At 39.5% G+C, this 27,049-nt stretch overlaps 1 protein-coding gene across 12 annotated transcripts in view; it reads left to right on the forward strand.

The window, feature by feature from the left end:
• The window catches only part of BABAM2 (BRISC and BRCA1 A complex member 2), a 318,227-nt gene that overhangs the window by 264,145 nt on the left and 27,033 nt on the right, over positions 1 to 27,049 (forward strand). For 10 of the 12 annotated variants that reach the window (XM_043543522.1, XM_043543524.1, XM_043543521.1 and 7 more), the window contains 2 exons: positions 1,952 to 2,022; positions 4,544 to 4,626. In XM_043543522.1, coding sequence (XP_043399457.1) covers positions 1,952 to 2,022; positions 4,544 to 4,626 — 154 coding nt within the window. The remainder of the gene's footprint in view (positions 1 to 1,951; positions 2,023 to 4,543; positions 4,627 to 27,049) is intronic. The other 2 variants (XR_006289773.1, XR_006289772.1) reach the window with 1 other exon arrangement.

Here is a 27,049-nt window from a genome sequence, read left to right on the forward strand (position 1 = left end):
TACAAGCACTTTTATGAAACCACTGTGGAAACAAAGGATTCTACTTATTTGACCAGATGATTTAAGTAAAGCAAACTCAAGCAAGTTAAACTATTCAAGTAACACCATCTTATACCTGATCTTGTGAGAGACTGAACATTTTCATGTCCCAGTAAAGTCAGTGGGAGTTGTAGGTATACAGCATTTCTTGGGTTTTAAAGGGGTTTTCTTATTCTTTTAAGGTACATTAGGATAAAAATGTCACCCCAACCTATTATAGTTCTCTTGCTAGATAAATAGCAATGTATAGCCATTGAATTTATCTTTCAGTGGAAAGACATCTAACTATCCCTAGATTACTGTCGATTGTGAGCACTTGACAAAAGGTCCTGTTACAGTGATATTATCTCAGCTAATTCATCCAAATGGACTGATTCATCTTCTCTGATGAATGTTGATATAGTAAAGTAATAGCCACTTACCTTTTCCATTAATGGAAAGTTGTATTCCGTTTGGCTTAGAGTCTCAGCCAAAGAGAAGATTTATTCATTAGGTACAGTATTTTGAAAATTTTCTCAGATGATTTAAATGTAGTTTTTAACTTAGAACAGTAACTTAGGGCCAGACATTCAGCAATCTGGTTACTGTAGATTCCCTATTTGTCTTTTTTATTTCATATTTTTTGTTTTTCTTGTTTAAATGAGGAAATTAAATGATGTCTTTTAGAAAAGGTTCCTTCAAAATGCATTTCCATAATTATACAGAAATCTATCTTTAGAGCTGTTTTGTTGTGGTTTTCTGTTAAAACTACTTTCCGTTTTTGAAACCTACAAGTACACAGGACTGTTTTTATCCTTTTTTTAAACAAAGTTACTTAAGCAAACTTATCATCTGTTTTCCTTTTTCCAAAATAATGCTTCAGATCCCACACAAAGCCTTCAAACTGAGCACTTTTTTATAAACTGAAATAAGTCCTATTTCATAAATAGAATTATTTTACTTTGAGAGAGTATAACATAGCTCTGAGCACTGATTGTATCAAGGTTATTTCAAATAACTTAACACAAGCATTTGCCAACCAAGGAAATCCAATGTTACCATAGCCAACACAAATAAAGTATATATTTTCCCCACTCTTCTTTCTCTCTGCATTAAGAGGCTCTAAAAGAGTTAGTTTCCATTATGAAAAGCAAAGTAGGATTTGTATAAGTGACTATGAATGGAAGCATCCTATAGATATAACATAATGAGTTGGGAACTAGATACTCTTTCAGCCTAGCATCTTTGGTATTGGTTTCATCATGAGTCAAACCTTGCTTATCTTGCAAGTAATCCATTCAAGTCAACAGAGCTATTCATGTAAAGCAAGGACTATTCAATGGGCTCAGATCTTCCAACCTAAGTGTAGTGGTCTGGATCAGTGCTGGGATGAAAGACTTTCAAGGGAAACTCAGGATACTTCAGAATATGGTGCTGACGATTCAGTAAGTGGCTCTCTTCTATCTGGGTCAGCCTGAAGCCAATAATACAGCTTACTGTAAGGAAGTACTCTGCTGCTAGAGGTGCTGTTTTTCAGATGACACACACAATTATGGTCCTAAGCAGTTTTCTTAACAGGATGTTTCTCTAGCATCCTGGCCAAATGCTAGCTCAGCCAATTACATATTGCTCATCTAAGGTTCTTTCTATTGCTTCAACTGGATATGATATTCTTCTTCACTTCTTATTGCACAGTAGTGCTACTGGGTGCTGCTTCACCTACAGGTGCATGAAGAGAGTCCTGTGTACAGTTTGTTTGAAAGGCATTTTAGGATCCTTTAGGATGAAACATGCCATCTAAAAGTAGGATGCAATGTTATTAATATTCTGTAAATAGATTTCTCCCATAAAACTAGAAAAATATGAAAAGTTGGGAGCCTTTTCTTTCTGTAAAATGTCTTCATAGCTTTGGATTGGCTTTTTTCCCCCCCAGGTACAGTATGTTATTCAGGGATACCACAAGAGAAGGGAGTATATTGCAGCTTTCCTGAGTCACTTTGGAACGTAAGTCTTCTTTTAATGCATCTTCTCCTGTAACAGCAGCAAAAGCAAAATTATTTTACCTTTCTGATTCACAGTTAGATGTCTTGTTTGTTAGCTGAGGCAATGACATTCTACCTCTCATTATAAGGTTCTGCTGACACATTATATATAATCCTTCTATAGCATCTACAATCAACAGGATGACTTGAAGCTAGAGGTAAAACTTGCTGTAGGGCAGGAGAGCATGCTTATTACATGACCCTTGGCTATATAATTAACTTCCACTGGATGAGTCCACATCTAGCATCTTCAGAAAATGGTGCACATGGGCCTTCTCCTGGTAGTGATGCTAACAAGCAATCCAGCATTATTACTTCTGGAAGCCAGCCACCATATTGATTCAACTCAGGAAGTAAGCTAAAATGAGGAGGAGATAGTAGATTTCATCCCTTTGTGAAGAAACTGAAGTTTCCTTATTTCTGTATAGAGTGACTACAGAGATATTATGACAATAGGCACATCAAAAAATGAATGGATGGATGGTTATAGAGACACTGTAAGGAGGAGCACCCCAGATGGTCTGAGGTGGCACAATGACACCTAAGAAGAGAGGCAGTCTCTTATGGATCCAAACCATATAAGTCTTTATAGATTGATATCAATGACTTAAATTACCCCATGGTGCAAATCAGAAGTTAGTACAGACCTTGGAGAACTGGTCTAAAACTAAAAACATGATTTCTTTTCTGAGAATCATTCAATCCAATCTATGCTACAGAAAACCCTCCATCTGTGCAGTGGATTTATAACACAGTTCTTAAGGGAAAAAGAATCCATCTCCATAATGACCAAGTAAACTGTGCTAGCATCCTGCTGTGGTTTAAACATGACCGTAGATACCATCTGATCCCAGGTTCTATAAGATAAAGTTGTTTACCTCTCAGTTAATGATGAAAAGCATGAAACGCACATGGTACATAACAAATTAGTATACTGAAACATTCCAGTTTACATGTTCTGATGCTGTCATACACTGGTTTGGGTATTTAATCCATTTCGGGGGGGAAGGGGAATTGCATAAGCAACTGAATCAGAATTTAGGTCCTTGTGTATTATTTATGACAATGTGATAAATTTTACAATATACAAAAACTAAATTAAAAACACAACAGCAGCAAAAATAACAATAACAACAGCACCACAGTAATTTGACACGCCTGAGTGTTTAACAATATAAGATAATCAGGAATCGAGGATGAAGATATTAATTCAGCTGTCATATGGATTTTTTTTCTCTATGTGACTAAAAAATATGTCCATGTGAAAGCTCTTCTTCAAATTTAAAATATGATTTGTGGATTTTGAATGTATATTTGTATATTTTCGATGTATAAATTGTTAGATTTAGACTCCACCTAAGACCAGGGGTGGGCAAACTTTTTGGCCCGAGGGCCACATGTTGGTATGGAAATTGTATGGTGGGCCATGAATGCTCATGAAATTGGGGGTTGGGATGCAGGAGGAGGTGAGGGCTCCAGCTGGGGTGCGGATTCTGGGGTGAGGTTGTGGGTGCAGGAGGTACTCCGGGCTGGGATCGAGGGGTTCAGAGGGCAGGAGGGGGATCAGCGCTGGGGCAGGAGGTTGGGGCATGGATGGGGGGCAGGGGTGGAGACTCCAGGCAGCGTTTACCTCAAGCAGCTCCCAGAAGCAGCAGCATGTCCCCTCCACTCCAGCTCCTATGTGGAGGCGCGGCCAGGCAGCTCTGCATGCTGCCCTGTCTGCAAGTGCTGCCCCTGTAGCTCCCATTGGCTGTAGTTCCCAGCCAACGGGAGCTGCAGGGGCAGTGCTTGAGGTTGGGGAAGTGTGCGGATCCCCCTGGCTGTTCCTACACGTAGGAGCCGGAGGGGGGACATGCCGCTGCTTCCAGGAGCCACGCGGAGCAGGGCAAGCCCCTGACCCTGCTCCCCTCCTAGAGCGCCAGAGTGGGGCAAGCCCCAGACCCCAGTCCCCAGCAGGAGCTCGAGGGCCGGATTAAAATGTTTGGAGGGCGGGATGTGGCCCCCGGGCCGTTGTTTGCCCACCCCTGACCTAGACTATTGGAAGTCAATGTTATGACATGGGTCCCTAGATTTTCAGTAAGGTCTCTGCTTTTTACATCTAACTTCAATGTCGTAGTGTATTAATGATCTCTATCTGAGTAACATACATGCAGTTTTGGGTAGATATGTTCAGTTATTCCTGAATTACCATTGCAAGTGCCATAAGCAGAGCTCACTGCATTTTCAAAAGTATCTTGTTTACAATGACTATAGCCATTCCTCAGATGGAAGCTCCATTATTATGATGTAAGTTAGAAAACTATTCCATTTGAGAGGAGCCACATGCAGCCTGCATTTGGATAGAACATAATAGCAGATAGTAAATAAAGTAAAATCTTGAGTATTTTCCTTCGCTTTAACTCAATATCTGTTTGCTTATTGTTTATTATTGTAAGGAATATTGTGTAAAACTGTGTTCTTGTTTTATATTTCTGTTTTTATAGTGGTGTGGTGGAATATGATGCAGAGGGCTTCACAAAGCTCACACTGTTACTAATGTGGAAAGATTTTTGCTTCCTTGTTCACAGTGAGTAGCTGTTAAATTGTTTCCTGTAAAAGGAAAAAAGGCAAACAGCTTTGACTATTTTTATTTCATGACTGTGTATTTTTGATGTGGCCATCACACTTTTGAAAACACACAATCTTGACTGTGATTTGAGAATGAGGGATGATTTATGCAGATAGATCTGATTTTCTAATTTATAAAAACACCAAATGTATTCTGGGAAAGTCAGGGCTGGCTCTACCATTTTTGCTGCCCCAAGCAGTGAAAAAACCTGTTGCCGCCAAATTGCCACCATGGACGGCAGGGGAGAGAGAAGCTGCCGCTGAATTGCCGCCGTGGCTGGCGGAACAGAGAAGCTGCTGCCGCGGAAACTCTGTCGCCCCTTTCTGACTGCCGCCCCAAGCACCTGCTTGGAACGGTGGTGCCTGGAGCCGACCTTGGGGAAAGTGCTCCAGTAACTTGCCCCAAGGTTCTAGCAGCACATATTGGCACCCAGGCCATTAGTGTGCATAACCCCGGGGTACCCAAATTCATTCATCACTTGCCACGAACCAATAAATTTGTGGGCGTTTTTAGATCAAAATAATGTACACATCCATAATGTTTCTTGTACTTGTATTTTCCAAGGTAAATGAATAGAAGTTGTTGCTTTTTTCAATTCACCCTCTAGAAAAACCTGCACCTGATCACCTTTGTTGTCCTCCTGTAGTTAGAGGGAGGACAGCCACAAGCAAGATTTTAGGACTCAGTGGGCCACAGTTGACCCTCCAGCTATGTTTTGGGCATCCTTGATGCAAACACTTTAAACTAAGTTTGTAAATCAAGACAGCACTAGAACATGTTATGAGATTGAGGTGACTTGATCATGGCCTACAAGTATATACATGAGAAAGAGATTTCTGATAGTTGGTGGCTCTTTAGTCTAGCAGACAGAAATATAACCAGTTCCTTAGGGGCTGGGAACTAAAGTTTAGACAAAGTCAGACTGGAAAGAAGGTGCATGATTTTCACAGTTACAGTAATTAACCATTGGAACAACTTACCTATGAATGTGGTGGATTCTCCATCACTGGAAGTCTTTAAATCAAGACTGGATATATTTCTGAAAGATATGCTATAGCTCAAACAAAAGCTGAGCTTTATGGAAAAAATTACTAGGTAAGGTTCTGTGGCCTACACTGTGCAGGAGATCAGACTAGATGATACCAGTAGTTCCTTCTGGCCTTTAAATGCATGAATCTTAGAAACACAGAAATATAGAGAGTATTTGGTTTGGGCAAGAGTATCTGTGCTCTGTCCTCAGACTGTCAATCATCTTACCCTTTATTTATTTATTTTTGACTAGTACTCTTCTCTTATCTGAGGTGCCATTTAGTGTAGAACAATGATAAATTCCGCACTGCTCCTGCAAGTATTGTATTATGTTAGCCCTTTAGTGCTGGAATATTCTTGATTGTATTCTTTCTTTTTTCTTTAATTTGGGACAATTCCTCCTATGGGAACACTGATGGTGGTGTCTAAATAGAAACTTGCTGAATGCAAGAGACTATAATCATTTTCAACTCTAAAGAAAACATCTGATCCTATTGTTTATGAACTCCAGAAAATTTGAAACTGGATGTAATTCCCACTATAGCTGTAGGACTTACAGCATAAGCCAATAAAGAAGGTCTAGTTGGACAAGTCAACCTTTCTTTATACATTCCTTTCCCACTCCATGCTCTCACCAGCCAGGGGTGTCCTACTGAATGTTCCTTCACTTTCTGCATCATTCTCCCCATCTTTTTCCCCAACCCTCCCCAGACTTCTTCATCCCTATTGTCTTTAGTTTGGTTTTAAGTTGTATTAAATTAAAGTTTCCCATGGAGCTGATTTTTGTCTTGAGAGAAGAAAGCGTGGTATTAGCCCTAATAAACATTGAAGTAGCTAGGTTTCACAAGAGTCAAAATGCAAACTTCTGCTAAATGGTAGAGCAGTTTTTAATTGTTAAGTAATATTCAGAGCTCTCTACTTATGACTGTCGAGCCCTTGAGAGGTATGATTATAACGGAACAGCTTGTCACTATGAATTAGCTCCAAAGCCTTGTAAATTGTGCAGTAACTTATCTGTGCAAGTCATTGCATCACTTGCTTGTTGAATAACCCACTGCATAACTTAAATAAGTTACATGTACTAAAGGATATTGCAATGAAACCTACATTTCATTTCCTGAATAAAGTAATGCAGACTTTCATCTCTTAACCACTGAAATGACTGTGTATATTATGGTTGAATATTTATCAGCCTGTTGTTAAAATGTCTAGCACAGATAAATTTAAGTTGAAAAAATGTTGTACTTTATGTATTTGCTATATGGAAAAAATCTTCAGAGAATAAATAAAGTATAAGTGAGAAAAATGAGGAACTGTGCAAATGTGCAGAAGGCATCGTGGCAAATCAAGTAAAAGGAATAAGATTCTTTTAAAAATAGATTTGCAGCTTATGTAGACATACCCACGCGGGCTTTCATCTAGCTAGCTCACTAAAATTAGCAGTGAAGTTTTGGTAGTACAGGCATTAGTGTGGGTTGCACAAATGACTATGTACCCAGGGTTCATAGAGTAAGTAGCCTGAGTTAAGTGAAAAAGTAAAGGACTGAAACTGTAAAGGTAAATTGGATTTTAAAATAATACAGTGGTACAGAATACTGTACTTTACATACACTATTCTAATATTTTATTAAAGTCTTCTTTCTGTTGACTCAACTCAGGATTTATGTCTACTGGAACCCCCGCCTCCACTCCAGAACAGTCTCACATGATCAAAAGTACAGTATTGTGCAGTACTTATGAAATAAAGTAAAGGAAGTCTGTACAGCTTGTCTTGCAATATAGGAGAGCTATCTAATTGCAGACTTTAGCAACTATTTTAATCTAATCATTATGTGAGTCTATCAAAGTCAGGTCAAAGTGAGGTCACAGGAACTGTTGTTTTAGTGGTTTAGTTCTAAAAGTTAATCAAGTGTTTTCAAATACATATTATAAGAGAAGAAATTAACATTCAGAAAAGTTCATGTTCATTCACTTGGGAGAGGAAGTCATTAACCAAGTTTAATGTTAATGGTGGTGTAGTTGAAGAGTAACTCTATTCCCTTTGCTACTGTTTTATAACACCGATGTTTTTTCTTTAGCTTTGTAGATAAGATGATTCATTTTCAGAGACTTACAAGGTCTTTCTTTCCTTGGCTATGTACACATGCCTCACATTAATGTTAATACAGATTTCATGGGTGTGTGTCCAAGGTTGAATAGACCTCTGGATATAGACACAAGAGTGAGAATGTGTTACATAATTATTTTGAAACTTGATTTTTACTGTAGATGTACGTTTAGCATCTCAACACAAATGAGATTGGTAAAAGATAGAAGGATTGGAAATAGTAACTAAAAAGTATCAATGATGAATTAGTGGTTGTTTGCTTCTTATAATGGAGGATTCGTAAGGATATATGTTTAAATGGAAGGATCTTGCTTCTTTGCTCCATATATCATCTTATACCAGCGAGCATGGTAGCTTCCTTCAAGTATATTGGTAGCTTCCAGCAAGTGTGTACTCTGTGGGCAATCACGTACCTTTTTGAAGCTGATGGGCACACTTGACCTGGGCAAAATGGAAAAAGCAATTAAGCTCCTTTATGTAGTAAGATAGCTGGAGCACTCGAAGTCACCACCCCAAGCACTGACCAAATGAAAGGGCTGAGCAAAAAATTAACTTCGTAAGAATGAGAGGGTTTCACTGGGAACTGATTGCAAAAGCAGGGGTTGGGGGTATTAATTTGATTTTAGCTGTACGTGTTAGAAGAAGAAAGCAGCCAGAAAAGTAAGGACAAAGCCAGAGAAACACTGATAGCATGACCCTGAGAGGAAGCTGAGAGAGAGAGATTATATTGGGCAGAGCTTTGTCTGGAAGGGAAGCTAATAGCCAGCAAGGACGCTGCCTGCTCTGTTTGTTCATACTGTGTTCAGAGAAACAGGTGTTTGTGTCCATGTTTTGTAAATAAACAGGATTGCAGGAAATAAATACCTGACTCTACCATCAATTTCTCCTCCTAATGGAAACATCCTGCAAGGCCTCAAATATTGGCCAACCATTCAGACCAAAAAGGGCAACCTATTGTACTGTTTAGTATCTGGTCATATTTGAGTCTAGCTGGCTTACTTAAAGAAGAACTGTTGCTTTACCTTGACATGTATTACTGTTGTCCTTTGAGAAGTTGCTTCTGCAGATTCCTAGTCCAGGAATTACTGCCCTGCCACACAAATCATAGAACCGTGTAAAGCAGTAAAGTCTCTAGGGGATAGGTGAGAGGAGACATTGATTTGGAACCAAGAACATAAAAGACAGTGCACCCTCTCACAGTTATTCTCTGTCTCTCAGCAGATTTGGTCATGAAGCCAATACCTTTCTCTTGTGTGGAGTTAAATATTAGAAGTAGAGAGTGGCTAGCACTGTAGGGTCCTGGTCCATGACTGGGGCTCCTAGGTGCTACCAAAATTCAAGTAATAATAAAAATAATAATGTTAATGAGTTTGAGAGTTTGGGGGCCTTGTCAATTTTTCCTCCCATGTGGGACTTGTTCCCATACCATTGGGTGCTGAAAAGAAAATAGTCTTCAAGAATTGTTCCTCCGATTCAATCAAAATATCTGCCAGCAATCGTGACTAATGGCTAAAATTCCAAGCAGATCGTCTTATGGTTCCTGCTCTCCTTGGGGTTTTGAACTTGATTGGCTCCACCTCCTCCACTGGATGTTGTGTGAGAAAAGCACCTTCAGCTAAATGTCTGGGAAAACAGGCAGTCCCATGGTCCAGGTCATCTTGCAAATGGAGGACATGGGTTACAGCAGTAAGAGTCTCTATTTATTTGAGATAGTTGGCACACATCTTGATGGTTCTTTGTTTTTAATTAAATATTTGAAATTTTTGTTTTATAAACTAAAATCTCTCCTGATTATTGTATGGTTCTTTTTATTTTATTGTTTGTGACGGTGTGGCTTCAAGAAGAGAGGTGAAAGGTTGTGGAAGGCGAATTTGTGGAAATGAAAGGGAAAGGGACGAGACAAAGAAAGCAAGTGCACAATAATGTAGGTAGCAAGACAGAGGAGAAGGGTGTGATGCACGTTGGTTAAGAGAAGGGAAGATTTGGCAGCAGAAGGTAGGTTAAGCATAATAACAAAAACAATGGTTTAAAAGTAAGAAGCTCAATACTGAGATACAGTGAGGTCAGAAGTCTGTTACGGTTATGACAGGATAGCTTTCTGCTCTTAGTGACAGCTAGTCAGGAAAAGCTGGAGCTTTTCAAGGACTATTCCTGGAAAGCTGAGGCTAGCAATGGTTCCAGGAGGCCACTAGGACCCGTTCTTGGGAGTGATTCCTTGACAGTGGAGTCAGCAAAGAAGGGTAAGCTGGCAAACCCAATTCCCTCCTCTGGCTACCTGCCATTTGCTCCCAGTAATGTTTATTCTTTGGCATCTGATCCTAAAATTCACCCTTGTTTAGAGAGCATCTGCACAAAGATTAGTCCCACATCTAAGTCCCACATAAGTCCTCACAATAAGGTTTAAGTGGAATTTACGTGCTACGTAGGTCTTGAGCATGGGGTGAATGTCACCTGTTGAGTTCAGTGGGAATTGCAAGTATTCCCCACCGCTGAGGATCAGGCACCTTGGTGGGAAAGTGGTTTTAGTCACAGACAAGCTACTCTGTTCCTCACTTAACTGGGTACAGTCCGAGGCTAATCCCAGAACTCAATTGCAGTATTGTGGAGAATGAATTGCCGTTTTGCTACCGAGTTTCCATCATTGCCAGGTCTTTAAAGGGGCATTGTCAACCAGTTGTAGTTTCAAATTTGTATTGTATCGTAAATAATTATATAACCTCATCATTATCTATTGAGAATATTTCAACATCACGTTCCTATGGTTCCTTGCTGGATGTTAATATTCTATGAGCTGAATGACATTTTGCAGGCCTTAGTGGTTTGTGTTTGAGGCTAGTAAAGTTGAAGGCAGAAGTGGTTTGTCTCCTTTTATTCTGTTTGCCTGTGTTCATATTAGACTGATATAAAAATATGTCAATATTTTAAAGTAGGTTTTGTTGATAACGGCGGGTTGAGATCGGACAAATTATAAAACTTAATATGAATGGAAACCATACATAGTGAAAAGTAAATTAGATTTTAAAATTCTTTGGTTTTATGGCAGTGGTAGTAGTAGCAGAAGCAAGCATTTTTTGGTAAAATGTCAGTTTCCATTGGCAGTGTCTGTCCTTTCAAGGAAACATATGTATGGTTTGCATTTTTTGAAGTTTTTCATTTTTTTATTATATTGCTCTGGATATTTTAAAGCTCATTATTTAGTATTGCTTCATCTGCTTTGAAATGGGAACTACAAGCTCTTTAACAAGTGTCTAGAAAAATCATCAACTTTCACAGTAGCTTCTTTTACTCTGAAAAGTGACTATGTAGAAATGTCACTACTCAACAGTCTGTCTAGACCACTACTACCATACTGAACAGTTACCTCACAAACGTTAATGAACTTATCCTCAAAGATCACCTGTGAGGTAGGGAAGATGTATTATACCTACTTTACAGGTGTGGAACTCAGAGACAGAGAGATTAAGTAAAAACAACAAGGAGTCGTTGTGGCACCTTAGAGACTAACAAATTTATTTGGGCATAAGCTTTCGTGGGATATAATCCACTTCATCAGATGCATAGAGTGGAAAATACAGTAAGCGGGTATAAATATACAGCACATGAAAAGATGGGAGTTGCCGTACCAAGTGTGGGGGTCAGTGCTAACGAGGCCAATTCAATGAAGTGGTTTCCCTTAGGTCACATAGGAAATGTGTGACAGGACTGGGAATTAAATACTGATTTCCAGAGTCCTAGTTCAGTGCCTAAACAGCAAGACTAGTTTTCCTCTCCATCCTTGCTCCCTGTGTGTATTCAGAGTTATATCTATTCACTTTCTAAGACAGTAAGCTTTTAGCTCTTTACCATGTTATCACTACAAAGCCAATATACTTCTTGCATCAGCAACAGAATTGTGAAGTAAATTCCAATTGCAGAGCCAAATTCTCACCTGTTACACATGTTCCACAACTAAAGGAAGTGAGGTGGCACAGATGCAATTTAAGATGTAATCTGCCGGCACTAGGGTGTGTGGAAATTTGGGGGGAGGGATAGCTCAGTGGTTTGAACATTGGCCTGCTAAACCCAGGGTTGTAAGTTCAATCCTTGAGGGGGCCATTTAGGGATCTGGAGCAAAAATTGGAGATTGGTCCTGGTTTGAGCAGGGGGTTGGACTAGATGTCCTCCTGAGGTCCCTTCCAACTCTGATACTCTATTCTATGATTCTATGAAGTAACTGGAGTGGAACTGGAAGACAATTGGATTGTGCAGGAGTAATTTAGAGTATAATTTGAAAACAGTGAGATTGCTTGGGAGTGAAATTGGAAGAGGGTGAGGTTGCACAGGTGTCATCAAGATTTTAGGAACTTGATTTCTGGAGGTGAAACGTGAGCAGAAAACAAATCATTTTGATTTTCAGCTCCCAGGCTGAATTTGAAACACGAGCAGAAAAAAATCATTACTTGTAAATTGAATAAAATTAATAAGGAACCATTATTAATTGACTGCCATTTTTACACAGACACTTGTCAGAGGAGAAACACACTTTAAATGCCTCCGTATTCTACTGAAACACTATTTAGCAACTACTCAACAAATTGCAAAGGCTTTCTCTCTCCTCTAACAGCATTAGTGCCATAAGAAGGATAAATGCCTCTTTTCTCCAGCAGTGGGACACCATAGTCCCAAATCTATGGTAAGTTTGAGCACAGATTTTTCTACACTGACAGAAACCACTGCTGTACTTACAGTGCAGACTTCAAATGGCTCAAATAGGCAAGGTTCAGCTTTATAGTGCACCAGTGTTTCATCACTGCTAGGAGAAGTTGCTATAGAAACTGGTGCACCAGAAACAATACAAAGAAGTGGAAACCAGAGGAGGAAACCCTTGGGAATTAAAAAAAAAAAGAGAGAGAGAGAGAGGGGGGAAGAAAAGTCATTAACACATGGCATGCACATGACAGACAGTAACTCCCCCCGCCCCCCTCCAATCCCACTGGAGAGAATTATATAAGAGTTAGAGACAGAAAGACCTATTAGGTTATCCATTCTGTTTCCCAGGGGCCAGTGCAGGATAGTTTCCTTTGGTTCATTTTCTGGTATTTTGTCCAGTCTAGCTTTTAAAAGTCCAAAGCAGTAAGGTTTAATGGGGATGGAGGATAATGTCACTCAAAAGATAGAAGTGATTATAAAGTATTTGCCAGGTTAGTTTTACAACATCCTATCATATGCTTTCCTTTTATTACTGGAGACTGTTTGAACAGACTCTTAATTTGTGCTGTGAAGTATTTCCCATATAAGACTAAACAAACAATACAGAAACTTTGTTTGAAGGACATATTTTAAATTTATCATTTTCACAAGCTGGAGGGCACAGTCTTTCTAAAAAGTCATACCAAATTGCACTGCGATTATTTTGTATTATAAGAATGGGGTAGTAAAGTTCAGCAGATCTACCACTAACAATAAATAAGATAAAAGCTATTCAGTGGAACTGTTTGTGTCTTTCTTGAAAAGTCCCTTTGAAGTATATAACCTCTTCTGGTTTGTGTAGCCCATAGAGCTAACTTTAGCATTTATTTTATGCAGCAGTAATGCAAGGAACCTACAGACCTGTATCTTGTAACAAATTGGCTTCAGTAGTTAGCATAAGACTTGAGGCCTATGAACATTGGCACAGATAAATGGTCCAACCATCACCCCTAAGTTTTGGGGAACGGGAAATGGAGTGTGGAAGGGTGAATTTTGTTAATAACGACATCAGCAAACCACAGGAACATGAGCTAACACCAGCTTCTAGATAGAACATCCACAGTTATCTGACCGCAAGAGTGCCATGGCAACAAATTGACATATATGATAATAAGTTGAGATAATTAATATGCTAATCTATAGGAGAATGACACCCCAATATTAGTAAGATGAGGAAATACAAATGAGGAAGACAAGAGAAACCCCTACTGACTATACATTAGATGTAGGGGCGTCAGCATAACTTTTTATAAAAAGGATGATGGTCACTGGTGATGATGAGGAAGGTGATGCTGACGAGGAAAATCGTGGCTAACATTTCAGGTTTTTCTGCAAGGGATGGTGTGAGTATATGGATGTTCAGATGTACATTCTGTATTATCTCTCTCTACCTTACTGGTTTAAAGTGTTCGTGACTTTGCTAAATGTATTAAAAAACTATTGTAAATATAGAAGGGTTCCTACAGTGTGAGTATTGCAACTGTGCACATCAGGGTTCTCCACTGTACTGTAATTTTAATCATACTGGACCTGATCTTGGGACAAGAACCTGTTAAACTTCAAAGTGATAACTGGGAATTCTTAAGTAATCAATATAATTAATACATAGTCATTAGATTAGGCTAAATTTGACAAGGACAGAATAGTGTTTTGGCATTGTGGCCTTGTCTAATCTGATGCTTTCTGTAAAGTTTTGCACCATTGCACTATTACTAGTGCTGCTCTCCTGGTGATGGGAATAGTGGGAACTCTAGTGTAGACAAAGCACTGGTATTTTTACCACCATGTCCTCTATCTCTGGTAGGTGGCCAAATAGCAAGTGTGAAAAATCAGGATGGGGTGGGTGTAATAGGCACCTATATATGACAAAGCTCTGAATATCAGAACTGTCCCTATAAAATCGGGACATCTGGTCACCTTAATCTCTGTGCAGATCAAATCTAGATGACACAGTAGTAAAAATGCTAGTGGTCACCAATGCCTGGTCTGCACTATAGCTCCCATTGTTACTACCACAGGTAGGAATTTTAAGAAAAATCTCAGTATAGACATGGCAATGGCAAAAATGCTGTTCAGTCATTCTCAAACCAGAAAGAGTTTCACACTTCTGAAGAACAGTTTTTATAGGAGATGCATAAATTCCAGGCTCAGTGTAATCCACAAGATAAACAAGTTCAAACTCCATAATATGCAGAAATAGTTTATTCCAACATAAGTCATTGTTTCCATTATTCAGAAAGACACATGGGCTATGGAAAAACATTATAATCAAAAATAACCACTTCTGTATTTTAGACTTTTAAGTTGGCCTTCTGCAAAGATGTTATATGCAATCATCACAATACACACCACCGAAGTTGTCATTAGTTGATCCTTTGCTGGCAGTTTCCACAGAGAGGCCAAGAACTAAATAAGCATACAGCACTAACCTTCTGCCCCAGAGGTACCTGGCTGGATTAAAGCTGATCAAGGCAAAGATTCACCAACATTTTCCCCACCCCCAGTCTTTCCATTCCATTAGGCTGTCCATAACCCCCCTAGCAAATTCACCTCTGAGCCTTTCAGTGGACTCCTGGCTTACTTCCTAATCCTGAATACTTGATCTTCCTATCAACTGAGGCAGGAAAATTTCACATGGTTGTAAGGGTTCACCATTCCACAGATCTTGTTTCAGGACTGGGTCCTCAATGAGTAGTAGTCTTCCTTCTGTGTCATTATTAAATTAATGCTCCAGCATGATGCTATGGGGTATGAATGTCAGACACAATGTAAATCCTGGATATTGCCAACATACAGTTATTAAAGGGACTCCACTTAAAATGACACACTTCTGATTTTTTTTAACCTTCTACTGTTGTTATTACACCTAAGATTAATATATAACCCAAAGACTTAAGAGAAAGCATACATTTTTCTCTCTTTTTCAGTTGCACTTGGTACATTTGACAGCATTTCGTGTATAATCAATTTCATTCTTTCAGCTGGAAAGGCAGTCAGTTCCCCATGTTGTCTGCATGCATCTTTCACACAGCAACAAGAGAAAAAAAATCATTTTTCAAAATAATAAAATGTGATTACAAAAGCACAAAACTGGCGGGGGCCTCGGGGGCATGTGGAGCACCACGAACTGCTTTTAATTCACTTTTAAAATCTACTGGGTTGCAGATTTCCAGCTGAGAGTGTTCCTTTGACGATCCTATGGACCTTCTGCAGCAGAAGGGATGTTAGTCCTAATATATTTACCAAATTCTAATCCAGGTGACCCTACAGACCTAATTTGCCTCAGTAATTTCAGTTGAATGTTATTTTTCATTCTTTCTCCTTCTCCCTTAAAAATATTACCACTGTGGTGTCACTGACATAGAATGGCTGATGCATTTCCAATCAATTGATAAGTTCACTTCATTGGTTGATAGTGATTCCTGTACTTATGGACCAGATTCACCCCTTCAGTCTGCACTTTGAATCAGCAAAACTTAGGCTACAGGTTTTCAGCAGCAGAAAGCCAAGGGAGGAGTGGTGAGATACAGTAGCCAAGCCAACTAAAAACCCTGATCCACTGAGGGATCTTGACCCAGCCACCGCAAAGCCAAACATGCTGGTGACTAGGCCAGGTCAGACAATTCAGGAGGTGCACTGAATCAGCAGATCTCTTATGGAGCCTTCACCGGTGGAGCTCCCACAAGAACTTCATGGAAGCTGCTTTCTTTAGTAAAACCCAGTTGGAGGAGGTGCAATGGTACCATCACCTGCCTTCTCCCAGTGGTGAACGCCTCCCCTGGTGTAACTGCCCTAACCTATGCAGAGGATACAATATTCATGTCCCTGCACCCATGGTCTGAATCTGGTCCATGGTCTGTAAGAACATAAGAATGGCCATACTGAGTCAGACCAAAGGTCCGTCCAGCCCAGTATCCTGTCTACCAACAATGGCCAATGCCAGGTGCCCCAGAGGGAGTGAACCTAACAGTTAATGATCAAGTGATCTCTCTCCTTTTTCATGTATACAATTCATGTTGTTATTGGATAATGTTACATATTTTGTCCTTTAACTGTTATCTGATTCTTCAAGGAAATATACATATATAACATATCAGAACAGATTCAGGAGTAAATACTAAACAATTATCACTACAAGGGTCTAGCCAGTGCCAGATCAGCTCGCCAAGTATGTTTCTTATACACCTCAAATAAAGTGTATGTGTTTATACCTCTTAAAAAAAAATTCAAACTCTTAGTCAGTCATTAATCTCATGTGGGTGGTAGACTGTCTACATAATCCCCAGTGCTTCTGTGTGTTAATGTTCTCTCTACCAGAACAGAAGTGCATTTGTATTTCTGATCTCCACCCACAGCAGGAGGTTTCATTCCCTCATTACATATTGTATGAAAGTATGGAGGTAGAACAATCCTTTCAATGAAATGTGATAGAATGAAGTCATTCCACCCTAATGTCCAAAACATAAATGAATGCTTAGCACTTTTCATTGAGCCTCCCAACACCCTGGTGTGGTATGTATGTTGGCATTACTAGCCCCATTTTACAGCTTTGGAAACATGTTGCTCTAACAAACACTAAGTGCTTTTGTCTGTATGAACAGTTAGAGTGAGACAAGTTGGCATGTGAATCAGCCCCATGCTAGACAGCGCAGACTGACTGACATGTGTTAACAGCTCATTAAGGCCTGGTCTACACTACAGAGTTAGGTCGACGTAAGGCAGTTCACGTTGACCTAACTTTGTAAGCATCTACACTAAAATATAGCTCCCACTGATGTAACTCACTCATTGTGCCAACTTAATAACTCGACCTTCATAAGAGGCATAGTAGTTAGGTCAACACAGTGTCAGTGTAGGCATTGTGTTGCTCACATCGACTGTTGCTGCATTTCAGAAACAGTCCCACAATGCCCCCATACTGGCAGTTAAATTGGTGCAGGTGCTCCTGGTGAGGGAGCGCACCACCGACACACAGAGCATAATGTGAACGATTCCATTACTGTGGTGGCTGTATGTCAACATGACTTAGGTCGGCTTAATTTAGTAATGTACATTTGCCCTAAGAATTTGAGACTTGCCTACTATGTAGGAAGTCACTGTTAAGAGATGTTCAGTCCATGCTCTAACCACTAAACCACACTACTGTCTCTGTCTTTAAAAAATTAGATAAATATCAAGAATTGATTTCTTTGGTAGCCATGTTGTCAAGTATACAGTATATCTCCCATTCCTTCTCATAGTATTTAACACAAAAGTAATTTTTTCTTTTGTCCTTAGCTACAGTATTGCTGAGGCAGTCATGTTCCTGTCTTGTACTGCAAATTCTTTACAAATAGGTACTGGGAGGGTTCCAGTTAAATATATGGTAGAGATAAAAGATAGGGTGAAAGCACTCCTGTTTCTTTTTTTATGGTCTGAGTACCTTATCTTTTCTTTGAGATTTATAAACATGGGAGACAAGTGCAGCCTGGAAGAGGGGGCTGGAAATGTGAATTGGGGTATTGTAATATAAAACAAATTCTGGGTTGCTTATAGATTGGAAATTATTAACACACCGGACCTCTTCTTTAAAAGAGAAAAAGTGTTTCCTCTCCTTTTTGTCTGTGGTTTATTTGCCTTGCTTGCAAGATAGCACTGAAATGAAAAGGTCTACATAGGACCCTATTGTTACAACTTTAGATGTACATAGTTTCTAGAAAAATAACCTTCAGCTGCACTGCCCGTGGGGGCACACTTTACAGTTCTGTAAGTTAGTAATGAATCACTCTGTTTCACGGGCTGACTTTCATAGTCTGTTTCGTGTTTCACAATCCAAGGTTTGTTTATAATGTTTCTTATTTTGCAGGTAAAATGTACAAATACTCAGGCTCAATCTTTACTTTAAAATCTAAATTTAAGCCCTAGGGAGGGAGGACAGTTATTTAAAGAGGTGCATAGAGGGATAACAGTGGGTAAGGAGATGAAATGAGGGGAAAGTGTAGACTGGGTCTAAGGAAATTGATACAGATTAAGCAGGGGTGCACAGAGGTTTTTGGAGGCCTGGGACAAAATCTGAAACGGAGGCATCCCCACCCTTCCAAAAAAATTACCGCTGATGGGAGGCCCAGGAGGCAGGGGGTTGGTTTGGAGAGTGAGCCAGCCCACAGTCATGCTGCAGCAGTGTCTCAGCTCCTGTCCCATGCAGCTGGGCCCCGCTCCCCACTCCAGGTGTTGCAACCTGGTATGCAACAAATGGCGGGCCAAATCTGAGTGGTGTTGCGACCCCACACCTCAGGTCAAAATGTCACTTGGTTTGGGGGCCTTCTCAAATGTGGGAGCCTAGGGCAAACTGTCCTTTTTGCCTCACACCCCTCCCTAGGCAGATCTGTGATTAGGCCGTGATTTACCCTTTGCTTGTAGCAAGACTAAAGCCTGATCTACATTAGAAAGTCATACCAACAAAACTCTCCATTCTTCTGTAAAGCTTGGTGTGCATCCATACTTAATTGTGTCTCCTACAAAAAACCCTCCCACTTTCTCCAGCTGTTATACCTGTTTCCAGAACAATATAGGCCCCTTGCAGTTCAGTTCTGTGGGCATAGTGGCACTCTGGACTCACATGTACCTACACCCCTATAAACAGTCCTTCAGCTGCAGCCCCACAAAGCAACATTCCCTTAAAGAATTCCCTCTCCAATAGTACATTTGATTGAACTCTGCTGCCCAGGAGGTCACAGTGGCCATAAGTTCACCTCATTTTAAATGCCCAGTGCAGTCTTCTTCACAGCCACATCTGTTCCTCTTAGCTGCCACCTTTTGCTGAAAACATGGCTTCTTGCACTCTGTCTCATGCTGTTGCTTTGTCCAGGAAGAAGGTGCACTATGGGGAGAGGAGCCATGTGCAGGCACAGCTACCGCCCTCCCTCAGGAACAAGAATATTTACAGTGACTTGGAAAGGAGATGGTAAAACTCTAAATTCACTCTTGAGTCAGCTTCAGTTGAATCTCTCTAAGTACTGCATCCTTGCAAATACAAAAGGATTGTATGTGCTGCCCTTAACAGTGGAACAGAGAGCTGTGTTCCTCTTTGTTGCATCTGAGTTTGCAGTGGCGAGTTCGTAAATGTCATATGAAAGTGTTTGATTATGGGATAAATCAGAGGGAATTGTGGGCATTTGACCCCAACCTTCAGAATACTCTGAGAGGTATGTGAGTATCCCACAACGTAAAACAACAAGAAGGTCAGATCATATATCTGTGTGTGTGTTCATTAACCTATGTACATGAGACAGTTAGGAAGGTTAGTTAGGATATCTGGGTGCAGAGGTATCAATATGTTGAGGACACTTATCTCTGTACCTCAGTCATGCTTGATCTGAAAAGAGCAGTTGAACAACCAGCCTCACATAGGAGACCGTTTTTATTATAGGTGGAGCTGGTAGCACTGCTTATTAGTAAGGTTGCCCAACACTTCCCATAACAAGATCCTGTTTTCAGTTGCTCACAAAAACAGGACTTGGACAGTGAAGAGGCTGAAGAGGACGTGGGCAGAAGTGATCAGGTTTGAGGAAACAAGATACAGAAGGGTCTGTGACCACTAGAGCACATTCCTTTCCAGAACCTGGTATGGAACCCCAGATTCCTGAATTTCAGCATTTCTCTGCTATCAGCAAATACCCGTGAAACCCACTGGCAAAGTGTGTCTCTCATCCCCCTCAAGTGCTAGAGGATGGCAACCTACAACTCATATCAGTTACTCTGATAGCTCAAGTGGTAGAGGTCTGTGTGGTGGAGCTAAAAGATCCAACCCTGCTGATGACCCAGATGAGGGCTGATAAGGTTTCAACTGGAGTACTGTGTCCAATTCTTGGTGCCACATTTCCTGAGGGATGTGGACAACTGGAGAAAGTCCAGAGGAGAGCAACAAAAATTATTAAAGGTCTAGAAAACATGACTTATGGGGAAAGATTGAAAAAACTGAGTTTGTTTAGTCTGGAGAAGAGAAGACTGAGGGGAGAAATGATAACAGTTTTCAAGTACATAAAAGGTTGTTCTTGTTAACCTTGGAGGATAGGACAAGAAGTAATGGGTTTCAGTTGCAGCAAAAGTGACAGGTTTCAGAGTAGCAGCCGTGTTAGTCTGTATCCGCAAAAAGAAAAGGAGTACTTGTGGCACCTTAGAGAGTAACAGATTTATTTGAGCATAAGCTTTTGTGAGCTACAGCTCATTTTCCACTGCATGCATGTGATGAGGTGAGCTGTATGCTCAAATAAATTTGTTAGTCTCTAAGATGCCACAAGTCCTCCTTTTCTAGTTGCAGCAAAGGAGGTTTAGGTTGGACATTAGGAAAAACTTCCTGACAGGGTGGTTAAGCACCGGAACAGACTGCCTAGGGTGATTGTGGAACTTCGGTCATTGGAGGTTTTTAAGAGCAGGTTAGACAAACGCCTGTCAGGAATGGTCCAGTTATTACTTCGTCCTGTCTTAAGTGCAGGGGACTAGACTAGGTCACCTATTGAGGTCCCTTCCAGTCCTACACATCTGTGGTTCTATGATTATGTCATATGATGAAATTTGTTTTTTCAGTTTGTGTTTATAAAATGTAGGAAATTACACACAAAATAACTGTGTTAAAAGAACCATTATTAAGGTTGAAAAGTCAAGCACTCAAAAGTTAGGAAACACGGGAATTAAGGTTGCCTAATTCAGCCCCCGTAGTATGTATGTTTTATGATACAGTCTAGTTACGTGATAATATACTGTTTTTTTCACAGGATCCCTGCATTTTTTAGTGTACAGGAGGGACCTGCTCTGGGGATACAGTAGAACCTAAGACTTTGTCTATACTACAGGAAAAAGTCAATCTAAGCGACGCAATTTGAGTTATGTGAATAGTGTAACTCAAGTCAATGTAGCTTAGATCTACTTGCCACTGAGCGCATACTATGCAATGTCGATGGGAGACGCTCTCCTGTCGACTCCCCTTACTCTTCTCAATCCAGTGGAGTACAAGAGTCGACAGGAGAGCGATCTGTGGTAGATTTAGCAGGTCTTCACTAGACACGCTAAATCAACCGCTGATGCATCAATCGCCACGCATCGATCTCCCAATAAGTGTAGGCAAGCCCTCAGAGTTACAAACGCCTCAGGAATGGAGGTTGTTTGTAACTCTGAAATGTTCATAATGCTGAACAAAATGCTGTGGCTGTTGTTTCAAGCGTTTACAACTGAACATTTACTTAATACAGCTTTGAAACTTTACAATTCAGAAGAAAAATGCTGCTTTAGCCATCTTAATTTAAATGAAACAAGCACAGAAACAGCTTCCTTACCCTGTCAAATCTTTCTTTTTAAACTTTTCCTTTATTTTTGTCATAGTTTGCGTTTAACACAGTACTGTACTGTATTTGCCTTTTTTTTTTTTTTTTTTGGTCTGTGCTGCTGCCTGATTGTATACTTCCGGTTCTAAATGTGCTGTGTGGTTGATTGGTCTGTTTGTAACTCTGGTGTTCATTACTCTGAGGTTTTATTGTATATGAAATGGAGCAGGGATATTCTTGGCTATGACATACCTCCCCTGCATACTGCTGTCAGTTTTGTTTAGAGTTTGAACTTTTGAAAGAATAACCATAACGTTTTGTTCAGAGTTACGAATAGCCTCCATTCCTGAGGTGTTCATAACTCTGAGGTTCTACTGTACCGCTAAAAGGAATATAAAATCAAATGTCGAAAAAAAAATGTCTTTACCACCGATCTAATCAGGAATCAAAGATTTGCATGTTATATTAACTTGTAAGATTAGCTCAAAGGTAAATAATACTTTCTTATTAACTCTGGAGTTGTTTGCATGTGTGATGTGAATGGTTAACATTGTTCTGTTCCAGACTTCAGTGTTATTGACCTTTGAGAAGGTAAACAAAACATAATTTTTCAGGCAATTGTTAGCCAGGGTTTGTTATTTAGATAACAATATTGAAAATATACTGAATGTATCCATTAAATTACATGACAGCACAAAAGCAAGAAAAACTCAAATGTGTATGTATTGTTTTTTGTAGCTTCTTTTACATTTAGAAAACATCAAACTATTTATAAGCTGTAATTAAATCTCTGTGATTCATTCTTGATGTGCAAATCACTTTTTCTTTTTCATTTTGGAATAAACACAGAATAAAAAGTTAGGGGCAATGTTGAGGTTCTTTGCTCGGGTTTACTCAGCACTACCATAAAAGTTTTACCTGAGTAAGGATCGGAGCTTTGCCAAATTAGGGAGTTGACCCTATTGGTAATTAGTCTGTAAATGTTAGTGTAGTCTAAGTCTGAGTGAAACAAGTGTCTTTCTGTTTTTAACCCTACTTGTGTGCTCCTCTGGCCAATTATTGTGTTATTTAAAATAATTATTTAAAAAAAATAAGCCAAAGTAAAAAATCAAAATGATTAAATTATGCTGAATCTGAAACTGAATCAGAAAGCTTTACTTTCCTGAACTAGTTAATAGTTTAAATTTTCCAACGGAAGCGCTTCCATTCCTGGTAGAGAAGGGGTAAATGGGACTTCCTTTGACAACCTTTTCATTTTAAAACCAAGACTAGTTTGACAGCAAGATTTGTACCTTCCTAAGTAAATATTACTATTTAACCATATGACTTGTGGAAGCTTGTTAAGTGACGTGACTCACCTAGATAAAGTTATTTTTAGAGATGTAATTTGTACTGTTTAGAAGGGCAAAAAAAAAATGCTGGTAAAGAGCTAAATCCCTCATTATGGTTTACAAAGCTCATGAAACAGCATCCATGCAAAAGATGACTAAGCAAGGGTCTATTGCCACTTTCAGGAATTTACAGACATGAGTCATCCACTTATTGTCTGCAGATACACCACCAAGGTACCTGTGAGTCAGCTTTGATTTGGAAATAGCACTTGCATTCAACATGAATACTTTTTTTGTGTTTCTTAAGTATCTGAGTACTGTGGCTAAATAATATGCTAAACCAAAGCTTGCTTTTGTAATCTTCACAATTCAGATGCTCACTTAAGAAAGTGTGATTGATTTTGCACTGTGATGCATTCTACATAGTAAAATATAAATGTGGTCTGCGCTTGATATAATTTTGCCAACACTTAACTCTGTACCCTTGTATACTATACAGAAGCAGATTTTATCTGTGTTCTATAATACATAGTTATATCATTTGTATAACCAGTAAAGGGTAAAAATCTTCTCCATCACACCTTCGCCTCCTCCACAAAAACACAGGTTTGACCAAGAGCAAAATATGACCCTTTATCTTCAAAACCCTTTGTAAATATTAACTTATAACATGTTTGCTTATTTTATGTGATGTGAAACCTTTGGGGCTGAATTCAAACGTGACATAAGAAACTACTACTTTATTAACTCCAGTGGACTTATGCCCACTATGCCAGCAATGAATTTGACCCTTAATGTCTACTTCTGAAATAACAGCTGGCTATTTGAGATGTGTAGAGCAGGTTAAAGTTCAGAGCCATTTCCTGTTTTCTTGAACTATAGGTGTGGTTGTGCTCCATAATTAGGGTCACATTTTTGCTTCATGAGACTCAGCTCACATCCTTAATTAGAGAAGCACTTGGTTTAAAAAATGGGAGTTTTGGTTATCCTTTGTGTTCTTAGGTGGACAATAGCTTTGGAAATCAAAGGCAGCTACCATTACTTTTCAAGATTTGGCTTGAAGTTCAAGGTGGTACTGCTCTTGGCCAGGAGTGGACAGTTCAAATGTAAACCTATCTATTTTGATCGTCTGGTTCCACGGTTTACGTTATATTTGACTCCTGAAAGCCTCCCTAAATGGTTTGGTTCAGAAAAGGAAGAAGCTCTTTCTTTCTTTCTTTCCTTCTTTCCTTCTTTCTTTCTTTCTTCTCTTGCTGTACCTCTGTTGAAAAAATACTCTGAAAGATGAAAGGCTAATCACAGGAAATGAGAGCTTCTCTGAAGTGACAGCAATGTCTCTATAGTGCTTTTAGACAGTAGTTCTACTGCTAGATACTTTTTCTTAAAAACAAAGCTTTTGGTTTAGTTAATGGGAGGAAAAATGCTATAATTGCCTCTTTCACATAGGGAGAGGTTTTCAAAATCAAGCTAATGGAAACCAGAAATTCTCTAGTAAAAAGGTAAATGAAATAAATAGAGATAATATGATTTAATTTCTTTACTGGACTTTGGCTATCCTTCGTACTTACAAGCAAACAAGTGTTTCATACCATTTGCACAGTTATTTGAGGGAGGGTTTTCCTCAAGGAATTGATTCTGCAGAGAGAGCAGATAAAGGTTGTACTAAGAAATGGAGTTTCAATACACAGCACTAGACAAAGTAAACTTCCAACTTCAAAACTGAGAACCAGTCTCCTGGGGTTTCCGTTGCTCTCTACAGAGCAGCTCTTTTGATTCTTTGGCATAAGAGTAATGTCTGTAAGAGAGAGGAACAAGTAGTTTGCTTACTGATAAGTGGCTCAATGTGTGGCAATTCTTTTTCAAGGATATCGTGCACTAACTATGCCACCAAGAAGACTTTGACAAAGTATTTCATTTTTTAATCTAATTTTTCTTTTTCTTTAACATAGTAATGTTCTTCCCCAAAATTGATCAAACTAACTCAGATGGACACAAATCAGACGTCAAGAATTGTAACATTCAAAAACCAGTCGGAGAACACTTCAATCTCCCTGGTCACTCGATTACAGACCTAAAAGTAGCAATTCTTCAACAAAAAAACTTAAAAAACAGACTCCAACGAGAGACTGCTGAATTGGAATTAATTTGCAAACTGGATACAATTAATTTAGGCTTGAATAAAGACTGGGAGTGGATGGGTCATTACACAAAGTAAAACTATTTCCCCATGTTTATTCCCCCCCTCCACCCCCGACTGTTCCTCAGACGTTCTTGTCAACTGCTGGAAATGGTCCACCTTGATTATCACTACAGAAGGTTTCTCCACCCCCCTCCTCCTGCTGGTAATAGCTCACCTTACCTGATCACTCTACTTACAGTGTGTATGGTAACACCCATTGTTTCATGTTCTCTGTGTATATAAATCTCCCCACTGTATTTTCCACTGAATGCATCCAATGAAGTGAGCTGTAGCTCACAAAAGCTTATGCTCAAATAAATTTGTTAGTCTCTAAGGTGCCACAAGTCCTCCTTTTCTTTTTGTGGATACAAACTAACACGGCTGCTACTCTGAAATCAGTCCATCATGTTACCTCTGAAATGTATCAAGTAAGCTTTTGTGTGGGCTGAGTCCCCCAGTTAATCAGAGCCTTATCACGACATAAAACTCAGACACTGGACTGAACTTATTGAACTCACTGAACTGGCCAGAGATCAGTACCATAAACATATGGAGGGAGTGACTGTGGGGTTGGCAGGGTTGATTTGGAGTGCAGGGGAAATAGGGCTTGTCCAGTTCAAAGAGTAGGAAAATTTAAGCTATCAGAAAATCTTTCTGAGATTGCTATATCTTAGGCTGTGAAAGAGGCTTTCAAAGGAAGTGGTGGAAGCATCATATCTTGAAACATTTAAAAATAGGGTACACAAAGCACTTGCAAATATATTGGAGGGAACAATCCTGCTCTGGCATAGAAATGGGATAGATGATTTAACATGCCTTTTCCATTTTTAGTTGCTATTATTCTCAGCAATTTTACAGGTGGTGGTTAGCTTCTCTTTTGATACTACATCTGACATTATTCAGTCAGGATCCTTGACGTCTCATTAGGTAGAATTGTGAAGTCACAAATGAAGATTTCTGAGGTCCCAAGTTCCCATGAATGAGCTACAGTCTTACAAAACTAAATTGATGAGCTGACTAAAGAATTTGTTCTTTTGTCTCTTAGGGTTAGTGGAATGCATCATTTTGGGATATTAAATGGAATAGTGAGGGGTACTTTAAGGGCCAAATCGTGTATCACTAAAGACAGTGCAGGTTTTGCCACTGACTTCAGTGGATGCAGGATCAGGCCTTAAAAGTAAATACTGAGATTGATGTATAAGTAAAAGTCTTAAAACAAACTAGGGAGATTTTTTAAGTCTACCGAATATAAAAGACCCAAGAAAATGTTATACTCCAAGAACACGTTTGGCAATTAAAAGGTTAAGTTTTACCAGTTGAAGAGCCTCTGGAATACTCTCTCTTGTAGACTGGTTTGTTGATCTAACAGACCTGACTAATCTTGAGATGGCCTCCTTCCTTTTGGGTGATAAACAAGGGGAGTTAAAAGAGATAGGATCTAATTCTGGGGATAGTTAAGAGTAAAACATTTCTGATATCAGTAACTTTGTAGTTTTAGTTGTTTGTTTGCTTAACACTGATGACTGTGAGTTGGGATTCCTTTGGTCTGTTCTAGATTCTGCAAGTGTGACCTTGATTAAGTCACTTAACCTCTCTGGGCCTCAGTTTATCCATCTGTAAAATGGGGATAATAATACTTGCATCTCCCAGGCAAGGTATAAGGATTAATTATGGCTGATAAAGCACTTTGAGCTCATCAGATGAAAGG

The sequence above is a fragment of the Chelonia mydas genome, chromosome 3, assembly GCF_015237465.2.
Source record: "Chelonia mydas isolate rCheMyd1 chromosome 3, rCheMyd1.pri.v2, whole genome shotgun sequence".
In the NCBI taxonomy this organism is placed as follows: domain Eukaryota; kingdom Metazoa; phylum Chordata; order Testudines; family Cheloniidae; genus Chelonia; species Chelonia mydas.